The 25,008-nt window shown below is 40.4% G+C and overlaps 2 protein-coding genes across 2 annotated transcripts in view; one reads left to right on the top strand and one right to left on the bottom strand.

Annotated features, from left to right (window-relative positions):
• KIAA0930 (KIAA0930 ortholog) overlaps window positions 1-9,194 on the top strand; it is a 29,303-nt gene extending 20,109 nt beyond the window's left edge. The window contains exons 8-9 of the mRNA XM_005421033.3: window positions 2,534-2,689; window positions 4,330-9,194. Coding sequence (XP_005421090.1) covers window positions 2,534-2,689; window positions 4,330-4,370 — 197 coding nt within the window. The 3' untranslated portion in view covers window positions 4,371-9,194. The remainder of the gene's footprint in view (window positions 1-2,533; window positions 2,690-4,329) is intronic.
• A 1,590-nt stretch (window positions 9,195-10,784) lies between these two features.
• Window positions 10,785-23,199, bottom strand: NUP50 (nucleoporin 50). Its single transcript, XM_005421032.2, has 7 exons — window positions 23,125-23,199; window positions 21,994-22,077; window positions 19,208-19,403; window positions 17,085-17,744; window positions 15,876-15,954; window positions 15,297-15,415; window positions 10,785-14,608 (listed from the first exon to the last, which is right to left on the bottom strand). Exons 1-7 carry the CDS (start codon window positions 23,191-23,193, stop codon window positions 14,406-14,408), a joined length of 1,410 nt encoding a protein of 469 aa, XP_005421089.1. The 5' UTR covers window positions 23,194-23,199; the 3' UTR covers window positions 10,785-14,405.
• Between the last annotated feature and the right edge of the window lie 1,809 nt (window positions 23,200-25,008).

Genomic DNA, 25,008 nt, shown 5'->3' with positions numbered 1-25,008 from the left:
GGTTTTCAAGAAGGTTTGCAGGGTGGAAAAACATGAGCTCTGCATACAGCCAGTGCCTCTCTGAAAATGAGATTTTTCATAGGCTTAAAGATCTCTTTGAAGGCTGGAGCCCTGAATATATTAAAACTTATTTATTTTATGTGGACCTATTTGAGAGAAACTGGAGCAGCTGAAATCCTGCCCCTTTCCCAGATGCCCCAGTCTCTGGGGGCACTTCTCCAGGTGTAGTGGGGTTGGACATGTTCTCTCTTTGGATTCTGATTTGATCCAGATTTGCTTAAAGCTGGTGAAAAGGCATTTACTTCAGCTGCCTTTGAATCAGTTCTGAGCTTTATAGAGAAAACTTAATGAGTTTGTCTGCGTAATAGTTTAGTGCCTTGTGGAACTCTTCATTTAAATCCTAGTTACGCAGCAGGAAACAACTGGCAGGGTGGAGCCTGACTCAGAATATAGTACATAAATCCCAGTCACATCATTGTCTTGTGAGGCAGGAAACTCACAAATATCCATGTCCAAATTGCTTTCCATATGTTTAAAAACAATTCAGTCAACAAATCTGTCTGTTAGCATTCTGACAGATAAACCCAAAGGTAATTTCCAGATTACAAGTAGCAAAGAAAGTAGCAAAGAAATTGCCTGTCAGCAGCACTGGACCACCTTTGCTAATGAAGAATTGCACTTTACAAACCAAACTGAAGTGACAATCTTCAATGCAAATTCTGTGGCAGCTTAAACTGATGGTAGCTAATTCAGCTAATTTAATTTATCAATAAAAACTTTCACTCATCTCTTTTCCCCTAATTTTCCTAGTCAGAACATATGTTATTTCAAATGAGATGTGTTTTAGTATATTTTACCAGGCACAGGGTAGTGTGGGGAGAAGGGCAGCTGTCCCCACATGTAGTCCTGTTTCTGGTATCTTTATTTTGCAGGTTGCCCAGGATAGAACAGAGTTTGAGGTATTCCAGAGGAAGCCCTCATGGGTTGTGCAGTGCCTGCTCAGGGTTGTCTTGTGGGGTCTGATCCTAGAGTCTTTAATGATAATGATGGACATTCTTTTTATTTTGATATCCTTTTCCTTCTAATATATTCATGGAAGTAAACAAATTCTAGGTTTTTCAGATATTTTATAGCATTCATATAAAATACCAAGAAATGGTTTCTAAATGTTTTGACCTTCTTGTTCGTCATCGGAAAAATGAAAAGAGGAATATTTTAACAGCTTATGCTAGGAAGCTTAATTTATTCAAAAATTAGTTTTCTAAAAGGAATAGTAAAAAGAATTGCTAAATTTTGTAAAATTGCTACTTTTTTTACAAATTTCAGAAACCTGAGTGTCCTACCTGTGGTCCTTGGGAGCTGCAGTGGTGAAACTCTTATTTTGGCATGAAAAAGCCAGTTGCAGAAGATGCAGAGATAGGAGCAGATATTTGGGTGCCTCTTGGCTTTGTGGCTTGTGTGTAAAGATCAGCAATGTCCTTGGTACAGCCAGTGATGCTGCAGAGTTGCCCCAGTGCAGACAAGACCTGTGGTGAACAGGAACTGCCCATCAAGGCCCACTTCAGGGGCTTTGCTGTGTGCAAGCATGGTACACCAGGAGAATTGTTCTTATTGCAGCTTCCAGAGCCAGATCCTTCTACCCTGATCACCACAGAGCTCCTGGCATAGTGGTCATGCATGGGAAGAGGTAATAGACAGCTTGGCTATACACATGTATAGGGAAGGAGAGTAAGATTTTCACAGTTTTTTTCCTCCCACATTGCTATGCATCTTTCTAGAGCAGCTGCCACCACATATTTTCCTCTTTGGATGACAGTCTGCTTTCAGTCCCAGAGCCTGGATCACTCTGGTTCAGAATCGATCTGTTGACTTGTGGGACTGAATTTTACAAGGAAATAGAGCAAAAATTTAAAAACGCTCCAAAAATCCAGCACGTGGCTGTGGGAGAGACCTGCACCTATGGAAAAACTCCTCTGACCTACAGGGGACTCAGTATCTTTTAGTTTTCAAAGTTGCTTGGGGACATCTAAACTAATTCTGAGAACAGTGGCTCAGTTGAAGGATCCTAGGTGTGGCTCAGGGTGTGCATGGAGGTGTGCAGAAAACTGAAGTATTAGTGTTGATTCTCTCCATATCTGCCAGATGGCAATTTTCTTCAAAAGAAACTATTTCTATTTTGTTACCCAGATGAATTTCAGCATGAGTAAGTACTTAATTTTAGGGTTATTCTATGATTTTGTGTATGAGGGAAGGCTGAGTCAGTGTTCTGCTGCTGCAGTGTGGTAACACAAGCCCTCTCCTGTCTGTCTGCTGTTTTCAGCTGCTGCTGCTACCGTTTATTAGCTTCGGTGTAAATGGTGAACTCTGTGCTAGGCAAGGTCTGCCTGGTTTTTAAAAAGCAGTAATGATAGTGTCCTGCATGTGATCTGTCTCTAAACAATGAATGGGAGGCTTTCCTCTTTTTTTTGAGTTTCAGAAGTGTTCCAGTGAAGTACAATCCCCTGAGGCTTGCTGTCTCTTCCTGCCTTTGCAGATCTGCACAACGCGACCAATCTGCGCTCGCGCTCCCTGTCGGGAACAGGACGCTCGCTGGTGGGCTCGTGGCTGAAGCTGAACAGAACTGATGAAAACTTTCTACTCTATGCACACTTAACATACATCACTTTGCCATTGCATCGAATTTTAACAGGTGAATTTTGACATCCATTGTGCACAGCCCACCAAATACTTATTCCTCTGCTATTAAGACATTCTCTGTAACGCTGTCATAAATAGGAATTGATTTCAATTTAGAAGAAGTTACAGATTCCAGTTAAAAAATGGGTCATTTGTAATTCAGGATGGATTTTGAACAACGTTTCAGCAAAGTACATAATTATTCCTTATGATCATTGTGTTGATAGTCTTACGGCAAGTTAGCTGGAGTTACCAAGCTTACTCAGTCTCTCACCACAGGCGTTTTGGAATTCACAGAAGATGTATTGTTTCTGCTGGCATTTAATATCTGCTCAAGAGGGTGGCACAAATGCTTCCATGCTTAAATACTGGCTTTGAGCTTGAACATCCTTTCTGAGACTTAATTTGTTGAAAATACAGTTTCAAGAATTAGGATATGTATTGAGATACATAGAAATAGGGAATGAAATTTCTGGACTGTAAGGCAGAATTTTCATCTGCGTTTTTCCCTACTCACATTTGTTTTAGCTTAACATGTTGTGTAGGCCCTGTTTCCAAGGCCTTTTTGTAATCAATGTATCTGTGCCAGTGGCAGATTTCCAGGTAGACATGTGGGGCAGGGTGAAGTGGGAAAGGTGCTCATTTCTCTTGGGTAATTAGGAAACCTGTATTAAGATATTAAAATCCCAGTGATAGTGATCAAAGTACTTTTTAAAATGTCTTGAGTTTATTGATAAGATTTCACTCTGACCCTTCTGTCCTTGTTGGATGGTCACACTTCTGTCACCTTCTCCTCATATGTCAGATGATCCAATTCCTTTAGTCATCTCTGTGGCCCTTCATTCCCTCCACTATGTTTAATTCTTTACAGAGGTGTGGCTGGAGCCATCAGGAGCTGGAGATCATTGTTTGCTCATGTCATCTTCTTTGTGCAGTGCCATTTGATCAACCTATTAATTGTGTGCTCCCTTTTCCCACATTCCTTTTTCTTTGTGTAGCCTTGAAAAAGGACTGCACAGCCCAGTTTCCAGATGTTTCTGCATAGTGCCCTGCCACGTTGGTTTTACTGTGTATATTTAGAAAGATGGCCATGATTACAACAGAAGTTTTAAGGTTCATATTCTGTCCCACTTGGACAATATGGAATTAAGGAGCCAAAAAGATGGATGTTTTTTTATGGCAGCTTTTTGAGTGCAGAAATGTAGGCTTTGGGCTATAGCATGAAGGAAAGGGTTGAATTATTTGTACCCAGAGAAGTCTCCCTAATGGACTTGGGGATGTTGCATTTGTCCCTTCAAGAATGGGAAACCCCTTGGCATCTCTTGTTAATGGCACTTGCCCTTGATTCCCTGGAAAATATTGCCAGGGAATAATGTATTTTGCTTCATCTCAGTATAAGTTATAGTAGATCAGCTCTTCTCTCCACATGATGGGATACATTTGCAGTTTTTCATCTTTCAGTTCCTCCCAGCTGCATCCTGGTTAACTCAGATTTTAACAGGCAAAGCCGTGTATTTCTTATGGTTTAGATTCCTGGTGGGCTGTGCCACAGTCCACGCTCACATCTCCAGTTCTTCCTGCTTCCTGGTACCGTGGCTGCTCTGAGGAGCCTTTTAAGTTGGCTGTGTCTCTCTGTTTCTCTCCCATGCCCAGATATCCTGGAAGTGCGGCAGAAACCAATCCTGATGACATAGCAGAGGGCGGGCACTGCCTTGGAGCCTTGTTGCCAAGTGCCTATCCCCAGCGGTTTCCCTGCTAACACTACCACCTAGTGTCAGGAACAGAGACCTCCGCAGGAAAAAGGGAACTCCAGGAATACCAGCCGATCAAAAGTGCCTCTTTCTTCCTTCCTCTGCTGTCACACACCGAATGCCCACATGACTGGAGTGTTTCTGACTGGAAGAGGACTTTTAGCAAGACAAAATAAGAAGGGGCTGCGTTTAAACTGAGTCAACACTTTATGGACAGTTTGCTACCGTGTTTACTTTATAACTAAGAAGCCAACAATATGTACAGAATGTGCTAAACTTTATATTCTTTGGGAGAAACATTCTAAGAATTTCATAATGATGTGCTGTTGGACCTCCCTCCACAGACTCTGGCCATACCCTCTCCTCGTCTGATCAGCCATTTGTGAATGTGTGTGTGTGTGTGTGCCTCTGTGTGTGTGTGTGTGTGTGTGGATCAGAGCAGGGAGAGAGAAGCTTCCTTCTAAGGGAAGAAAAAGAGAAAGATACATCTCTGTTTTGGTATGTGCAGCAGGTCAGGTCAGAGCTTAAAAGAGGCTGAAAATGTTCCCATTTTTCATGTGTCAGTGTTAGGACAGGTGAACTCTGCTGACAGATTTCCATATCTACCAAAGAACAGCAACATTTTCATCCTCAAGAGCTGGCTGAGAAAATGAGCCAGTGAAAAGAAGGCTAAAATGTGCTGCTATAGTAAAGCTGAGGTTCATCTCCAGTACTAATGCTGCTTATCTTCCTCTCAGTTGAGTCAATTCCACTTTGAGTCTAAAGTGAAAAAACAGGGGACTATAATCAGTCTCCAAAGACCTAAAACCTTACCAGGAACCCATCCTCCTGCATGCACTGGACTTGGGGGTTTGTAGTCATCCTTGGGGTACCCTTTGTAGGCAAGGAGGGCATGGGAGCTGCTTTATGATGAGGCAGCCTGCCCGAATTTTCCATCTTTGGTTGTTACATGCTGAAGCACAGAGAGCTTTCTTGAAATACAAAAGATGGAAACATAATTCTGTTCTGAAAAGTGACTAAAATTTGCATAGTGGGAGGTCTGTCAGGAGCTCTCAGGAAAACAGCCTTATGTTTACACATGAAGTCCAGCTCTCTCTAAACAGCAAAACTGCTGTCCTTGACATTTGAACACAAAATGGTTGAATGCTGAGGTTACTGTGCTCTGGATATTTTGATAAGAGCCAGTACATTCTTGGGTCCATTTAGGGCCCCACAGCAGTGGGAGGGGTGGCATGTCCCTTAAGGCATGTGAGACTCCAGTGCATGCACAGAGGGAGAGAGAAGATGCCATTTTTGTCACTTTTCAGACTCTGAGCACCTAAAGCTGATGCTGGGGCATGTGCTCTGAGCCTGGACCTTTGTCTCCCTCGTACCTGGTTTCCAAAGTGCTTTGTTGTTACTCTCACAGTAGCATCTAATGACTTAACCTCTCAAATAGGACTTACTGCTTTTTTTCCTCAGGCTAGATTCCGTGGAAATAGCTCCACTTCAGCATAAAGGCAGACCAAATTTGCCCTTCAGCCCAACCTGATGACTCCAGCATGGTAAGGAGGTCTGTCTGTATTTGAGGCCAGCTGTCACCTTAGCACAGCACGGTGGCCTTTCTTACACTGGCAGCATGAGTGTATGACAGGGACAGCTGACCAGTTTCCAGTTGGCTTCAAATGTGTTGCAAGAAAATGTTAGGAAAATGTTCCTTTTGTCACTACCAGCACACCCACTTTTCATGCTGCAACCTTGGAATGTTGCCTGTGGTCTGTGAGGGCGTTTCCACCATCTGACCTGGTTGCCCCAGGCTTCCTCCCTGAGCCCAGGGAGAGGTGGAGTCCTCACACAGCAGCTGAAGTGCCCTCTCAAGGAACTGGCCAGGCAGCCTGGGTGGGTACCTGAGATCCCCTACAGGTAGAGTGCCTGGCACCAGTCAGTACAAATATTCTCTCTTTGCCCATGCTGAGAATTAAACCACTTCTCAGCTAGAAAACAAGCCTCTCAATGTGCTCCTTACTCTGTGCTTTCATACTGCTGGACTGGGCAAATCAGTGCTTGGTTTTCCTTCAAATGTTCACTGCAGAGGGAAGGGAGAGAGGGTTCACATTTGTACTAATCATGACAATTGATACCTTTCAGGCAGGCAGCCAGAGGAACAATGTAAAAAGGAAGTGTATCCACATAGGACCCTCAGCTGTAGGTGCCTGAACACTTCTCAGTGGACAAGAATTTGTAATGCTCCCTTGGTGTTGTGTATTATGTTTAGGTGGCTTAACTTTGTGTGATTTTGAAAGACTGAGAAAATCTTGCTGTGTAAGATTTCAAAGCAAATGAGGAATGATTCTAAGCTAGTGCATTAGTGTAAAAGCAGTGCTATGGAAGGTACAGTTTAGATCCTACATCCGTGTTTCAGGAGGTATCATCTGCTTTGTTACATGTATGTGGTTGGATTTTGATGTCTAGTGTTTGAAGGGCTGTAATGTCCTAAAAAAAGTGAATTTCTTTCTTGTATCTTGCTAGTGGGATATGCTATAGGTACATTGATGACTCACCTTTTCTGGTAGAAAAGGACTACAAGTATGCCCTCATGGACATCCATGGAAAATAGAGGTCAAAAAGTTCTACTGAATGTCAATAGTGCTTTTTGGAAGCAAAAATGTTCCAGATTCTCAGTTATTCCTTCTTTAAACAACTGTCTTGGACTTTTTATGTATAGCCAGTGGTTCCCACGTTTGTTATCAAATTCCACATTTTGTTCTGCTTTTAAGCAAACCCTGAAAATTGTGTGTGGACAGATTGACAAGGAGTTTGATCAGAACATTTTGTTTGGGTCAGGATGGCACAGCTGGACCCTTAGCATGCTGTTGCACTACATCAAAAAAGAAAAGTGAATGTTAGTAAGAAACTCTCACCCTGTTAATTTGGAGGGGGTTTAATTCTGTAGCTCCTAAGCAGTGGACTGGATTCAGCCCCTGTTGGCCATTGAAGTAATTGCTGCAGATGGAGCTGGCATGTCCTGCAGTGCCATGAGGGCTGTTTGGCTGCCATTGTCTTAATGGTTGGAGCACAGTGTGTTTCATAAGTAATGCTGATGTTTGAAGGTGCAGCTCAGTTAACAAATTTGGGAAACTTTGCAGAACAAAGTTTTTTTCTTTCTTTTTGGAATTCCACCATACCTCGTTGCTCAGTTAACTCCTTCCATCCTTCTGCCCATTCACTCCCTCTGGAGATCAAGGCTTACCACTGGAGCTCTTCATAGATGTTGTATGTTGATAGATGTCAAATACAAGGATGTGAATCTTTTAATCCATAACAAGTTTTTCACTGCTATTTATTTAACCAGTATAAAAAGCTTGGGATGTTTTGTTTTGATTGGTTGGGGGGGTTTTTTGGGTTGTTGTTTGTTTGTTTGTCTTTTTAAGAAAGCTCTTAAATCAATTATTTTGTGCTAGCAAATTATTGCTCTGCCTTAGAGACCACCATGTATGTGAAATTATGTTTTCTTACTGCCAGCCAGGACAAGGCAGATTCCAAATCTCCTTTTAAAAGAAGATGCTTTTAGAAACTCTGAGTCTTTCAGCTGTCTTGGCTAATCCAGTTTGTGTTGGTCCCTGTTCCTTCTCTTTTTATTCTCCTGGTCTTCACTGTTTACAAGGCTTGGGCATGCTGGGCTCTGGATTGCTCTTACTCTTTTTATAGTTTTCTATTTCTGGGCAGGATGTGCTTTCCAGAAAAGAGAATTGTTTGCACACGTGGCTTTTCACAGTAATATGTTTTCCCCAAAGTATGTTCATTATTTAGACAGTGAAGTCCTTGGCTCTGCAGACAGATTTCTTCCAGCAGACCCTCATGTACAGAATCCCATCTGATCACTGAAATTCTGTATGGATGTGGAATCCAGGGAAATAGACTACATTCTTAGACTATTGACCTGTTTCTTGCCAGTCACTAATTGTTCCTTTTTGAGATGATTTCTTGTCCTATATTTTATAGTCTAAAGCTTCCATATTAAAGACAGATGTAAGATAAAATCTTCAGAAGTGCCTAAGCCCTGTTGTTACTCAGTGGGGTTTAAGAACAAATTTTTATTTAGGAAAATAATTTATTAGTCTTAAATTCTATCTGTGTTGTATGTAGCAGTGTCAAGAAATGACAAGTTTATAGTTCTTGGATGAACAGTGTCTCTCATATGAATTCACTCTTTGTATTTGAAAGACTCTCATGGTTTCCAAAGGTCATGGCTGAAAGCTCTGGAAGGTGGATTTCCTGTGGTCACAGCAATCAGATGTCTGCAAATGCCTTACACATTCTGCAAGGTATGACTGCAAGTGTGTGGTGCTGGTGTGTAGAGATTCTCTGTCAAAACCAGGTACGGTTATCCAGTTAAAGGCATTGTGAAGTAAGTACCTTTTACACAAAACCTTAAACAAAAGAGTATTTTACACCAGAATGTAGCTGTTTGGATACTTGGTCAAGATAATACAAGTCTGCAAGCAGGTTCCAATGTTGAATGTTCTCTATGTAAATATATAAATATTCTCAGCCTAATTTTATCAGCCTAACACATGTTGCATGGTTCGGGTTTTATTTGCCTCATCGATCATTGGTGTTGCTTAAAAGGTGATGGGTTGAAAATTGTGCAGGCACTGTACTGAGCCATTTGAACAAAGAGCAAGGAGAAGGTTGTGCACCAAAAATAAAGTTGGCTGTGCTTATGGCAGCAGTGAAGAAAGTGTTGGACCCTGCAGCAAATAAACAGACCTCTTTAATGACCATAAAGTCTGTTAGTGGTGTTTTCTCTCTACTGTGCCTGCTGGTGTTGGAGTTTGGATGCATTCCTTCCTGGTGGCAGGCACCAGTGGTGGAATAGGCTCTGTGGCACTCATGTAGGCATTGCCAGATGGAAACTCATGTGGCAGAGTGGCCTCATTGCTCTTCATTCTCAGTGCCCTTGGAACAAAGCTGCTTCTGCTACAGAACCTCTGAGTGATCAGTCCCTGACTACTTGACATTGGATAAGGGGGAAGAAGGTAAAACTCTGTGTAGTCCTGAATTGGTTTACAAAAGGTTTTTGTTACTGCCTTTAGAACAGCCCTTCTAAACTGATCTGTGATTTGTTCTAAACTTGATTATGTAGACATATTTATGTTTGTACAGTGTATAATAATGAGGACTGATGGCTCTTATGGTTTTTTCCTTGATTAATTCAGGAAGAACTTCAATGCAGATTTGTGCATTGTCACAAAAATGAGATTGCATTTAGATCTGCACTGCTTACACTGCCTTGAATTGTGTGTACTGGTAGGGATCTGCCTTGATTTAAAGACCTGCAAGGCTCTGAATACTCCCTCTTCACCTGATTTTTTGGAAACCTTCAAGGGATTTTTGTATATACTCCTTGAACAAATGTTACCAACTATGTCCATGAGTTGATGTGCTGATGATTTCATTTTAAAGAATCCCAGACCAGGATGTTTTATGTATCCATGTGGTAGGTAACAACATTTATCCTAAGCCAAGTGTGATAGCTCCAGAGGCATGTGGGATATTAGGGAGAAATAAAACACAGAGCTTAAGAAGAACAGGATGTCTCAGTTCTTTACATGGATGTTTGAGCAGATTGTTGGCAGTGTTGTTTTGTGACTGCTCATGCAACTGGGCAGGAATCTTAGCTGGCTGGGAAACACTAAAATATTGCTTTGAAACAAAGTGTGTTATTTTTTTCCTTGAATGCTTCAAGTTGAAAGGTTTTGGAAGCAGCCATAATGGAGAAGTATTATTTAAATCATTACTAAAGGTAAAGAGCATTAGAACCTCACAAGTGTTGGTAATAAACCTCCCCTGCTTGGTTAGTCATTCAAGAAGCTTGGACAGGGAAAGGTGTGCTGGTTTTGGGTTTAGTTTTTAATCCAAATGGGGTTTTTTTCTTATGTTTGCAAACTGTCACAAACCAATGAAAAAAATAATCACTTTGGCCTGACTTTAGGTTTGTGCCTCTAGGCAAGATCTAAAGTAAATTCAGTAAGGGTCATCAGGCAGACCTAGATGATGTGGTTTCTAAATCCTTTAATATTTATGTGGAGGGTTTAGAGGTCAGTCTCTCTACCAGTCACTCTACTGCTATGTGAGCACAAGTGTTCCCTCTGTCCTCCAAGGCAGCCCCAGCTCACTGACCTCACAAGGAGGAAGCATTTTGCTGAACTGGCTCCAGGTTTCCAAGTCAGGAATGGGCAGGGCAGGACATTCCTTCTTTGAGTAGCAGAATTATCCAGACAGGAGTTCACCTGCAAGCCACTGGTTGTACAATTCATTTTATTACTTACTCCAAGTGTTATACACTCAAAATGAAAGTGATTCACACAAGACAAATGAATCTTCCATTCATTTATTCACATTTCCATGGATTGTTGTACATGACCTCAGTGTATCAGAACTAATGAAAACATTAACATACACGTTATGTAAAACTTAAGTATCCACTGAAAAATTCAGAGCATTTGGAAATCTACTAACAACTAACAAATCATCACATTCAGCATCTTCATTGGATTTAGACTAGCTCATGCCACTTTAAATTGTTTAATGTCAGGTAATTTCTGCACACAGGCACCAGCTACAAAATTTATCAAATGCAAATAAGTTAAGGCATCAGAAAGTCAATCTTTAACGACAGTTTAAATGTTACAGTGCTGCAAAGGGAGCTGAACTTCAGTTTCAATAGCACAGCAAACCTCCTGATTAATTTAGGTTCTACAGTATGTTCATCTGAACTGTAAATTTAATATAAACTTTCACATCCATCAGCCAAAAGGGCTTAGAGGAACACAGTGTTGCCCTCTCAAATTAAACCTTGCATACTGCAATTTAATATTTTAAAATAAAATTCAAGCCAACTGTAATAATCTCCCTTAGAAATTATTCTGATAATTAAAAGAAGCAGAGATGTTTATTTTCCAGCTGAAACTTCAAAATCAGAGGAGGAGGAATGGATAAGACACTCCAACATCTCCATACACCTGGAACAACGAAGGCATTAACGCAGATTGGGGCAGAAACTTGCATCTTTAATATCAGGTATCTGATATCCAGCTGTTAAATACATTACTAAGACACAGGAATGCCTCTTTGAGTTGGAATTCTGACCAAAATTCTTTCCTTGGATAGCATGTGCCAGTTTGTTATGAAGGCAGTTGTACACTTGATGTCTGTGGTCTCCGTGAAATTTGCTTTTTCATTTAAGGCCTTTATTTCTATTTAACAATCTCTGGCCTTTTACAGCATTTCTATATTTTAGTATTCCTTAAATAGAAACTGAAGCATCATCAAAAACTTCTAAAGTGCTGGAAAAGGCTGTGCTTTATACCTGAGCACCAAGTTTGTCAGTGTATGACTATCTTTTCCTGCTTCATAGTCCACATAATGGTATGGTCACCATGAATTGATGTTGATTAAAATCTGCTTTGCAGGGAAAAATCTTCCCTGTCCTTTTAGAGGCAATTTTCCCCATGTAAAATGTTCAAAATTGCATGTTTATGCATATATTTGACATTCTAATGAAGGTGACATCCCAATTTTTTACCTTCCCCTGGCTTTAGTGATTAAGTATGTGCACAGAAGAATTCAGGTGTTACTTGCTATGATGGCTAGGGTAAGGTTTAATTCTTTCCAGCACAATTTATTATTCATCTACTTACTTTTCCATTCACTCTGTGCCCTCTGCTTGGAAACAGGCCAGAGGTGTACTGTCAGAATTGGGCCACATCCATGTGTGCAAAACCTAACTGCCCCTCTTTAGAGGCAGGCAATAAGGAAAGAAGTGTTAACTTCAGTTTGTTGGTCCACGTTTCTAAGGATGAAGGAACAGTTCCAAATCCATGAGCTTTTGGAGGTAAGCAAAGAAAAGGCCAAGTTTTTATAGACAGAGCTGTTCTTTATGGGATGTACAACCAAAGCTCTGTCTATAAAGCTTTCTGTACAGAGACAGGGTTAAGACACTACAGTCAAAAGACAAATGCAAAATTAACTGAGCCCTTGGACCAGAGCCTGGACTAAACTCTTAGGCAGCATTCTGTTTTTCATTCATACACGTTTAGACACACCCTGTCAGCTTTGGGCCTCCAATTTAGGTAGCAGCAAAACTTGTTTTTTAAAAAAGTATATCTTATTTTGAGGAAAGCAATGTCACTGACTTTTAATGGTTTAAGTACTTAGCCAGATGCAAAAAGAATCCTCAAAGGCACCAGTTTATTTTTCAGATATCTCAAATGGCATCTAAGCTCCCTTCACACTCCAGTGTTAAAAATGCAATTCTTGTACCCTAAGCATGGCTGAAATGTGAGCAAAGGCCTTTCTTTTGGAACTTTGGTCAACAGGGCTACAGATAAAATCAAGATTTTCCTCCTTTTAATGAAGAGGGGGAAAAAGGCCGTAACCTGAATTGTGCAGTGAATTAGGCCTACAGGCAGCCATTTGCTCCCTGCCAGAGCAGGGGTACAGATGTGCTGCACCTCATCAAATGGTGTTATTCCTTGTTCCCTGCCCACAGGATGCCACTGTGCTGGACCACCAGGTCCCCTGTATGAATTGTGTCACACTGAGTTTTTTTAAGGAAAGGGGTTTTTCCTCTGTGTCACATTAGCCAAAAGCAAAACAGCATGTTTGTTCCATCTTGCCAGAGCTGGTCAGTGTGACACATCTGAGAGCAGTTCAAGTTTCTTATTATCATCAAGCTCTTGGAGAAGTCCCAGAGTTGGAAGCAAAGTAGAAAAAGTTACTAGGGAAGGAATTTCCAGCAAACATTTGAAAAAAAGAAAAGGATTAAACTAGCAAACAGTCTGACAAAGTTGGGAGTGAAACCAAGACCAGAATGAATGCTCTGATCCCCAAATTATTGCCACCTGGTTAATTTTATCACAGCTGAAAACTAAGTTTACAAATTACCCCATGCTCCCCACATGCAACAGAAAGCTTCTGGCAAAGCTGCACTCTGCTGCTTTGTTTAATGCAGTGCAGCACAGCATTTTTATCACATGGAAAAATACATACTGACACACACCCTTGTGCATGTGTCTCCTGGCAAGGGCAACAGGCAACAGAAGGGTCTTTAAAAGTCCTGAAGTTTGTTGTGGGAAGAGCTTTATTCAGCAAAGTACCAGCAGCAGGAGCAATGCAGCACATCCAGCTCTGCCTCAGCTGGGTTTTGGGACTAGGGACAAACACCTTGGAAGGACCATGTGGAAGTGCAACCCTTTGTTCTGACCTGTCAGAAGCCAGGGGATGCCAGTGTGTCCAAGATAAAACTGTCTTCCAGTTGTCTGCTTGTACCATATTGCACATCATTCACTTGTTGCTTCAGTAAGAACAGAACTGACAGCTCCTCTGCAGGAACCACTACTGTCAACAAGACTACACAAGCAAATTCTCTTTCAAATATCTGCAGTCTCTGAGTCCTGAAAGCACACAGGTCTGCAAGGGTACAGACCCAGCACAATGGAGATCATCACTGGTGGGGTGCAGTACTGCCACTGTGTCTAAAAAGTCACTCTCACCAGAATACAACAGACCTATTAAAAATCTGCAGTCTAGAAATAGTTGCAACAGGTAAGCTTGAACATCCTCCCTTTCCAAAACAGGAGGTGCTTGCATTGTATTACAGTCTGTAAGGAAGCTCTGGTACCATGTTTTCGTACTCAGATTTCTGTCCATTTGGTCGACTGGTGCTAAAAACATTTGCTTGGATTTACATCCATGTGCTTTATCCAGAAGAGGTCTTGCATTTGGATACTGAAAATGAGGGAGAACAGTCCAACACTTGTGTTCTATTAAAGCTTTTATTAGCTAGTTTAGCTTTTCCTCACATCATTTTTCCAGAATTCCTATAACAGTTCTTAATATCAGAGTAAAGAATTAAATGTTCAAATGAAGTTACGGAAGAAAAAAAGAGCAGCAGCAGTTTGGCAATAAATCCTCAAATTATGGACTGCAACTTATTTAAGCCTCCTTTTTCTCCAGTAAGATTTTGTGCAACTCATCTGCATCCTCGCTTGTTTTCACTCTTATTAGCATAGTGACAGGAACAGCTGGGTTCTTCTCATCGATGGGTGGGTTAGGAACACAAACTATAAGAACATTGTTTTTTCCGGTTCTTGTGCATGGCATCTTAGGTGGAATTAGAACATTCAACAGGATATTTCCTGCATTTGAGGAGGGGAAAAAATTACCATTAGCCATTTTCTAGCTTTTACTGCAATACAGTGTTAGTACAGATAGTAACTAGAGATTTTGGGTGGTGTTTGGAAGGAAGGCAGTTCACAAACATCATGTATGTTTGTCTTCTTCTTTCCTAAGCATCCATTCATGGCCATTGGTCTCAGATTTCTTTCCTCACTAGAAATGAGAAAATCTCTGCAAATACTGCAAACTCCTTTTTTTAAATGGAGGAACCTGAACACCAAATGATAGTAGGGGGACACAGGAGAAAGGGAAGGGGACAAGGGAAAAGCAGCAAATGAGGAGTCCAGTCACTGTGCTTAGTTTATGCCAAGTTCCTCATTCTGACCACTAGATGCAGTTCAGATGCAGAACCAAAATGTTCTGATACAGACAGATGTTAATCTGGACAAACCAGGGTAAAACAGGTACTTTGTAACCCCAAACATACACCACAACCTTTTACTTCTTGCACTGCTTCATGTGCTCTCTTTTGTAATGCTCACTAGAGGCACCCAAGTGTTTGTCAGTATTCTAAATGATTTAGGGAAAAAAAGTAGAAAGGTCACTAATTGTATCTGTTAATGCTGTGTAAAAAAAGCAAAAAAAAAATCCTAATGCTTAGCAAGGAATTCTGACATCAAGACCTGTTACTGGGATAAATGTACTTACCTAAATTGGTATCTGCTCGTACTAAGAGTTGAGTTTTTTCATTTCCTGCTGGTTTTAAATGTAATGTTCCTACACCTTTTTCTTTAAATTCATTATCCTTTTTGTAGAACAGTTTGCACCTGTGGAGAAAAAAAAATAAAACCCAAATCCTTGTTTGTGCAGCCATGTAGAGATGAAATAAAAAGATATCTCCCAGGTACATGTATCCATCTGACTCACAGTAACAGTAATCAGGATTTAACATGCTGTGAGTAACCTAAATCTTTATTATTCTTGACCTTGTTTCATGTGCTAATGGACAGCACTTGGAGATCAAAGAGAAAGTGAATTATTTCTTTCAGTATTGAAATGATAAATGTATTACTTTCAGGGAAAAGTAAAAGGCACAGCAACCTGTACTCGGGGCCTTATCAGAAAGTCGTAACAACTGGCTGTATCATTCTGAAGTTATAATAGGACTTTAATGTACAATTTGTAAACATTTTTAAGTGAGGCTCTAATAAACTTAAAGCCATTTTAGGTGGTTAAGAGTAGCAATACACAGATATTAATTTTATTTTCCAAGTTAAAGTCACTTACTTTTTTGAGTAGAAAGCATCATCTTCTTTTATTTCATTGACGATGACTTTTGGTGGCTCTTCTTCCTCCTCTTCTCCTCCTTTAAATAGAAAGTTTTAATATGTTAATGTTGTGAGCACAGATTTTGGCACTGTCTTGGAATTGCCTTATGCCCACCATGGTTGACATGGACATGTGTACTCTGCAGCAGCTTCAGCTACAAAAAAGGGTTGCTTGCTTTTCATTCAGCTCTTAAAGCAACTTCATTCTCACCTCCAGTCTAAATGGGATGAAAATACCCAATCCATACCAAACAATCAAACACCAACAATATAAAGCTTAGTAGTCAAAAGCTTCTGTTTGAACAGAAACAGTTTTCACATTTCAGAGTATGCTCCACAAACGGGTTCAAGGAAAGCACAATAAATACTTCCAAGAGCCAGGTTTAATTTGGGGGAAAGGAATTAGTAGCAGAATGACAGATAAGAGTGGCAGATTATGCCTTTCCAGCCCCTCAGCTGCTGGGATTTCTACCAGCCTACTGTATTCAGCACAGGCAAAGATTAGAGTAAAACTGTCAGGTACTATGCAACTTTGTTGGCCTCCTTACAATCTATTAAGTAAAATGGACTGAACTGTTCTGTATCTCATGCTTTTTACTACAGGGATCTCTTGATAAACCTACTAGGAAAAGCAGGCTCAAAGGTGAACGTATCAGCTGCTTTAAATTTCATCAATTCCTGTCCTCAGATATGGGATTATTTTGTATATTGTATTATATAAAGTACAAATCTGATAGAATTATGTAAGTCTTGATAAGCACATACTTTTGGTGTTGCTTATATAAGGCTGGGTTCTCCAGATAAGAGGTATAATTCTGCACTTTCAAATTGAAGAATGAAGATGATCACAGAATACAGAATTTCCTGAGTTGGAAAGGACCCACCAGGATTATGGAGTCCAGCTCCTGGCCCTGCCCAGAACACCCCAACCATCCTGCCCTGTGCCTGAGAGTGTTGTCCAAATGCTCTTGGAGCTCTGGCATTCCCTGGGGAGCCTGGGCAGTGCCTGAGCACCCCCAGGGGGAAGAACCTTTTCCTGATATCCAGCCCAAACCTCCTCAGCCATCATCTCAGTGAACCTAATATTGCATTTTTTTCATATTCTAAAGTCACATACACTCATAGCTGACCATTAAAATAACTATCAATAGAAATACAGAGAATTTACCTTTGTCATCATTATTGCCACTGTCTGTTTGAGCTTCCAATGAACTGGTGGATGCTGCAGTGACAGACTTGGCCTGGTTTGCATCTTTTCCAAACAAACCTGAATTCCCAGAAGAAAATGAGAAACTACTAAGCGTTCCTGAACCAAGGGAACCCAAAACAGGACTGTCAACACTTTTGCCAAAATTAAACGAGACAGTTGATGTAGCTCCTAACAACGGGTCTCTTTTTTCTGATGCAGCTTCAGCTTTTTTGTCTGAGGTATCCTCAGTTTTGCTGTTAAACAAAAAGGTGGAGCCTTGCTGGAGCTTTGAACTCCCAAACACGGGAGCAGCCTGGGGGGCAGGGGTCTTGCTGCTCTCGTTCTCGGAGCTGCTGTCACTGCTGCCCCCGTGCTGCTGCTCGATGCTGGCCAAGTAGCGCTCGTAGTCCCTGAAGATGGGGGTGAGGTCGCACAGGGGGTTGCTGTTAACGTGTTTCACTATCCAGTCGCGCACGGAGCAGTTGAGGGCAGCCAGCTGTTTGTGGTAGGAGCCAGAGCCGGGTGCTGAGCCCAGGGTGCTGCCTGAGGAGCAGGGCTGGCTGCCGCCGTTGGCTGTGGGGCTGGCAGCCTTCTTCTCAGCAAACACAGCAGCAGTGGGGCCGTTGGACATTGGGGATCCTGTTACGGGAAAAATCAGTTATAGGATATCCTGAGCTGGGAGGGACACAACAGGATCATTGAGTACAGCTCCTGGCCCTGCCCAGGACACCCCAACAATCCCACCTGTGCATCCCTGAGAGCGCTGTCCAAATGCTCCAGGAGCTCTAGCAGCCTTGGGGCCGTGACCATTCCCTGGGGAGCCTGGGCAGTGCCCGACACCCTCTGGGGGAAGAACCTTTTCCCGATATCCAATTTAACTCATTTGCTTAATAAGCTCTGGTTTAAAGAAATAACACAGATGCTTTGCTGACCTAGTGAGAAACGTGGCTTAGAACCTTTTTTTTTTACCCAGAAAGCACAGCTCTCTTAAAAGCCTAACATGCTCAATATTTCTTAATCAAATCAGTCATCCTTACTCAGCTGAGCTCCTTCTTTTGGGTCACCACACTGTGCCCCAGGTACTCCCATGCCAGTGAGCTGACCCAAGTTTTCATTTAGACAAGTAAGTTAGGGATAGACAAAATAGATGGAGCACACTGGTGTATAAAAAAAATCCAAAGACATCTTGTACGGAACATTACAAAAAATACATGTTTTATATATTGCCAAAACCTTCAGAATCTTAGAAAAATCTAAGAACTTCAGCAAGCTGTAACGCTTATTAAATCAAAAAACTCAACTTATCTCTTGCCATTTGTGCTTTAAATGTGTTTTAAATGTGCTTTAAACCACCCTGAGTGCACTAGCCCATAATTTTACAAGCTTTTGAGCACTTCTGTATAAAAAAGCCTAAGAAGCAAAGTAGAAAAATTCTCATTGAATATTTCACTTTCCCTTAATTTATTCAAGCTCACTGTAATCCAAGTTACTCTCAAGTTCAAACTCCACCATTTTTATTCTATGCCATGGTGATGCCAAAATTCTGTGGTGGCAGGGTTAACATTTCTGCATGTCCAGCACAAAGGGACAGAACTAATATTCCTCAGGGAATTCCAAAGCATGACAGCTCAACATGCTGAAGTATTTAAAATGTCTTAAAATGTAGGTATAACTGTAACAGATAAAATTCTAACAAAACTGTCTGCAACATCAGATGTACAAGGAAAAAAGATGATGACTTTAGCTATGCAGCATCATGTATTTTTTATTAAATTCAAAGAATTGGGACATGTCACCAGATGCTTTATACTTTTACAGACTGCCTTATGCCAGTGCCTTCCATTTCCATCTGTGCCTAGAAAACTTTTACCTCCAGTATTAGAAATATGAATTTAGCTGCCACCTCTTTAAATTGCATGCAGACAAAAACTTGTCCCTCCAGCACTCTAAAATAATAAGAAATCTTACAAAGAGGTATGAAGTCTCAAAACCTTAAAACACAACTATAAGATGGTCTAAATTTGTTTTTTCACTACTAGAAAAACCTTACAAACTTTATGACTGAAAGTGTTGATAAATCTGTATGCTTATTTAAAACTTACCAAATGCTGATTGTGTTTCAGAGGTGCTCTTCAAACTGCTGAAAGGAGGAGTACTAGAGACACTGCTGCTTCCATTAGACAACCCTTCCAAAGGCTTTATTCCTGCACCATTCCCAAATCCACTGAAGCCACCTCCTCCTTTTCCAGAAGGCAATACAAAGCCTTTAAACCCTTTAAAAGCTCCTCCACTTTCAGACTGGGGAGAAAAAAAAAAGACAGACGACCAGTTACAAACATCTTTTCTACACAAAACCTACCCCCACTTAATATTCCTGATATCCTTGGTTTGTTTTTCCCTAGTTCATTCCATGCATTACTGTGTCAGCTATGCAAACAAAATTAACAGCTTCCTTATGACACACACTGCTACTGTTTTTAAAAGACTCAGATGTTTGGTATGAAAACAAACTGGGTCTAGGACGTGAATACATGGAAGTTGTTCAGAGCTGTGGATGTGTTTGACTACCTATTGGATATTCACAGCATCCTGTTTTCTTTAAATAACTACACAAGATTATGTAATTTCATGTTTCTTTTCAACAACTTTTGGCATTTACAATGGCAGTCAAGAGCCCAATACTTTAATCCCCTCATCACTCTGGAGTCACCTATGAAACTTCTTGTGATTTACCCAAAATATTCCAATGTGACTGACAGAAGATGCAAAGACAGACTGTACTTGACCACAAAATATCTATCTCTGCAACCTTTTCATTACCCAGTTCTGACCACTGTCTTTGCAACCATATTATTTTATGGTATAGTTTCTTAGGTGTTTCTAAAAGACAAAGTACAATTAACATGCAAATAAAGCACTGCAATTTTTAGGCCTTTGAAGGTAATAAACTTTTACTACTCAAAGTGAACTTTCAGTGTCTCTGGAAAACCATCAGAGGAGAACTGCTTCTGAGTTTCATCTGCTTTTGCCATTGGAAAATGGCAAAGCTTGTCAATTTTAGGCTGTATTCCATTATCTGACCTTGTGGTTATGGGTCTCTTTGCTTCCTTTTGTGCTCTCTTTTCCAGTGCAGTCCTCTGCTTCTCATTCCTAGGTAGGCATTTTTATTGTGCTTGTATCTCTGATCAGTCCCACCTTTCTCTCTGGACATTCCAGTTAAACTGCTGTCTTTTTCACTGCAGCATTCTGCTTGCTCCATGTAGGAACATCAGTAAATTTCAAGTTTACCTTTTTGTAATTATTTCACAGGTTTCTTACACAACTTCAGCTGCCCTGTCATCTCTTGGTGTTTTAGATTTTGTCCAGCCTGTTGTCCAGGTTTTGGCTGGGATGGAGTTAATTTTCTCCCTAGTAGCTGGTACAGTGGTTTGAATTCAGGGTGAGAAGAATGTTGATAACACAAGGATGTTTGAGCTGGTGCTGAGCAGTGCTCACTGCAATCAAGAACTTCTCAGTGTCTCATGCTCTGCCAGAGAGCAGGACACAAGGAGCTGAGAGGGAGCACAGCCAGGACAGTGACCTGAACACAGAATGTCATGGCCAGCACAGAAACTGGGAGGGGGTGGCTGGGAGCAGCTAATTGCTGCTTGGGGATGGGATGAGGTCAGTGGGTAGTGAGCAACCTTCTGTGCATCCCTGCTTTTTCTTGGGGTTTATTTCTTTCTCTTTTTTTGGTTCCCTTATCATCATGATCATTGTATTTCAATCATTAAACCGTTCTTGTCTCAACCCAGGCTTTTATCCTTTTTTCTGATTCTTCTCCTCATCACACTAGGAGGCAGAGGGAGCCTCACCAGCCCTTCTCCCAGCTCTAACAGCCTGCTCCCAGTCTCCTGACTACTTCTACAATCCATCTGCTCCCCTTTCCCATTCTATTCTACTTTTTCCATCCCATTTGCCCCTGAATCTCTCCTGCTCAAGTTGTAGTTTATGTTTTGCATCACCTCCTTCCAGTACAATCCTTTATTTCACTGTACCCTCTACCACATTTGTGGCTAAAACCACTCAAGGCATCAGTGGGCTAAGACAGCTTCCTCATTTACAGTGCTTGGACTGAAGAAGGAAAATCAAAAGCATAGGAGAAGGCTGTCTAGCTCCTAACAGTGCCTAGTCCCATCTAGTCCTAAAGCAATCTTAACACATAAAGCTCCAAGCCTACTTCTAACATCATGAATGCCCTGGGAAAAATATATACAGCAAAGCATTATCAAAGATTTCTGGAAGGACAACAATTTGGCTGGACTGGGATAATGCTTTCACAGGGACTAAACCTGTAACAAAGGCCAACTTCCTTTCAATTTTCAATTTGTTAGTGCAAAGAGTAGATGGCACTAAAGCTCTTGACAGGCAGGGAGGAAAAGAAAGTAGCAGCATTCTTAACAAAAGACATGTTTCTCATTCTCAGAGCAGCTTAGTACTTGGGTGTTTACCAATAAAGCTTCTGAGCCATCCCCCAGCCCTCCAGTATGGATAACTAATAACTTTGCACTTCCATACTTCCTTCTCTATAAAAAAATGGAAGTAAAGCAGTAAAAATGCTGTTTTACCCATTTGTAAACAACATTGTATCTGAAACACTCTTTATTTTTACTTCAAAAATATGCAAGAACACCCTGATCACCAAACTATTATTACCCTTTTTTTTTGCTTTAGCCTTATTCTTAGCATGGAACAGTAAAGCCAAAGTTCATGTGAACATATGACCTGGTGAGCTGAAATGATGACTTTATTCAGCATCACTACAAACCCAAGAAGTAAAAACCTGAGTGTGATGTCATGTTTTGTAAGTGAGTAAAACTCCAGCACTCCTGTTCAGTGACCACATTACCTCTGACCCAACGTTCCGGCGCTTTGCTTTTTTAATAGCTCTGTTCTTCAGGACCTCCTCACTTGCCACAGAGAATGTTCCCACCTTGAAGAGGAAGTTATGGAATCATTAGTGGAATATTCAACATGAAGGGATGGCTGAGATCAGGTTCTTAACACAACTCTAACACTGCTACCAAACAAACAGGGAAACAAGTTAAAAACCAGCCCACTGGTTGTGAGTTGATACTTGGAAAACTCTGGTTCTGCACTACATTTCTCCCTGTGCTATCTCCATTTTATTGCAACAAATAATGTAAGTTTTGCTTTGCTTTTTTAAAACACAGCTCTAAGATCTCTGTGCTGAAGGGAATCTGTCAGTAATCCACAGTTTAGGGCAGATATATGGAGATGTGGGCTCTAAGGCAACCTCCAGCGGCCTGCTGTGGTTCAAACACAACAAAGGCAGCTAATGGCTCAGTACCAGCCTGCAACAAATGAGGAAATTAAGTTTTCTTATATTCAAATTCCTGGAAGAGAAAATTTTCTTTTTTACATTTACAGGCCTAAGTATTTAATACTTTTAGTTGGAAAAAAACTCAATCAGTTTGTTTAAAGATGAGCCATGAGGAAGTATGAGACATTAAAAGTAAAAATCTGTTTTTACAATCAGGTGGAACATACCACTTGACTATTTGCCTAATTCCTCTGGCTGTGTGGGGAAATTCAGCTGAAATTAACATAGCTCTAAAATTAGCTATTACTGACCCTCAAAAAAAAATACTGGAGGCATACAGAGCATTTATCTCCAGAAATCAAATCTGCTTTTCCTGTCAATTCAATAAATATCTATCACACATTTGAAGAGTCCAAAAGCATTTTAACAAGCCTGGAGTTCCCTCTAGAAACATCAAGTTCCTTTCCCCAGAACCACTGATGAAATTTTAACCCTTAAAAGCTGCTTTGCTATAGGGTATGCATAAGTGGAAGCTTTATAAAAACAATTTTTAAAATCCACTTCTATAAAATTATCTTTAATTGCTAAACTTTTAACCAGTTCTACTGTAGGTTTTATGCACAAGATCACAGGAAATATAAACAGCTACTCTACGACCTGCAGGTGTGCATGGGGGGGGACTAATGTGTATTTTACCTCTTCAGCTTCATCCTCCTGGTCCCAGTTTCGGTCAGTCAGCTCCTTTTCTGCAATTCTCTTGGCCATTTTTCCCCACCTGTGTGGAAGAAACAAAAAAATCCTAGAAAGAATTGCACAGAAATTAAATTCTAAGTAGCAGTGATCTTCAATTTTTTATTCTTAGAACAATAAAACAGGAACTGCAGTTCATACAGAAGAAGGTCAAGATTGGAATGACAACTGAAAACCAAATGTTGTGGCAAAAACAATCATCATTTTCCTGGTTATCTCTGTGATGTAACTGTATGTAATGTCTGTAACTGTTCTGAGTCCAATTTTACTAAAGTACAACTTATGAGCTGTGTACAAAACCAAAGAAAGAAAACATGGTAGCTGCAGTCAATCTAAAAAACCTGGCAAGCATCATTTTCCTGGTTATCTCTGTGATGTAGAGCAAAATCAGCTTTGCAGAAGGAATGTCTGTAACTGTTCTGAGTCCCATTTTACTAAAGTACAACTTATAAGCTGTGTACAAAACCAAAGAAAGACAACATGGTAGCTGCAGTCAATCTAAAAAACCTGGCAAGCAATCACACTACTGGAACTTTATGTGAAAAAAGAGATATTTTACTAACTATGGTTATATCTTCTGACACTAAATATAAAAACTTTCCAAAGGAAATATGCAGTTTTGTTGCAATTTATATCTCAAGCAAGCACAAGAACTAAAACCCTTCCAAAACCTCCCTGGGTTTGTGATTAAGACCTGCCCAGAAAAAAGATTAAAAAATCCACAAATAGCTGAATTTCAGAGCAAGACATTGTAACAATATATTGTTACAAGATATCTTGTTTATATGTTGAAACATTTTAGAACAGTACATCCAGCAGCACACTTGGAGATCACACATCCAAGTCCTGAATTTTCTCTGACACACATCACAAATTACTAGGTCAAGTTACTAGAGCTTCTGGAAGTAGAGAGACAAAGATGAGCCTGTGTATACATATTTAAATTCCCTAATCTGCTCTGTCCTGAAAGTAGACATCCTTGCTTGAAAATCCCTGGGAGATAATTTCAATCTAACCCACTGAAAAGCTAAAAAAGAAGTTATTTTAAAGTCACCTTTATTTGAATTATTATTTTATTACATAATTTTTATGTAGAATGTATTATGTAATATATTTTAATTTTTAATTTATAATAAATAAGTGTTCTGCACGTATATTCTGCATATATATACATTATGTATATACATAATATAATATAATATATATGTGTATATATATTATATAATACATATAGTATTATTTATATAATATACTATACTATTATATAATAGTATGTAATATACTATAGTATAATATATAATATACTATAGTATTATTATACTATATAATATACTATAGTACACAATATAGTATATAATATACTACAGTATTATTTAAATGTATTAGTTTCATTATTACATCAGATATTTGATTTACTGAAAGAGCACTTTAACTACAGAGCCTATCCCCCACCAAAAGAGGGGAAACCTTGTTGACCTAAGCTCCAGGTTCTCTGCACCCGCCTGTGTTATAGAGATTCTCTTCAAAAACATTGTAGAGGATCTGTCAGAGAACCTGAAGTCCGTTCTATCCTGTGAAACAAGAACCAACACAGACCTACGTCTGGCTGGTGTTCACAAACATCACGAAGTTTTTGGAGCACATGCTCTGAACAGGCTGAGATAGAAGGATTTTGAGAAACATATCAAAGAATCACAGAATATCCTCAGTTAGAAGGGTCTCACAAGGATCATCGAGTCCAAGCCCTGGCCCTGCACAGACACCCCCACAATCCCTGCACAGACACCCCGACAATCCCACCCTGTGCATCCCTGAGAGCGCTGTCCAAAC

The sequence above is a fragment of the Geospiza fortis genome, unplaced genomic scaffold (assembly GCF_000277835.1).
Source record: "Geospiza fortis unplaced genomic scaffold, GeoFor_1.0 scaffold10, whole genome shotgun sequence".
NCBI lineage: Eukaryota > Metazoa > Chordata > Aves > Passeriformes > Thraupidae > Geospiza > Geospiza fortis.
The sequence above is the reverse complement of the archived record's forward strand: the minus strand, read 5'-3'. Positions and strand labels throughout refer to the sequence as shown.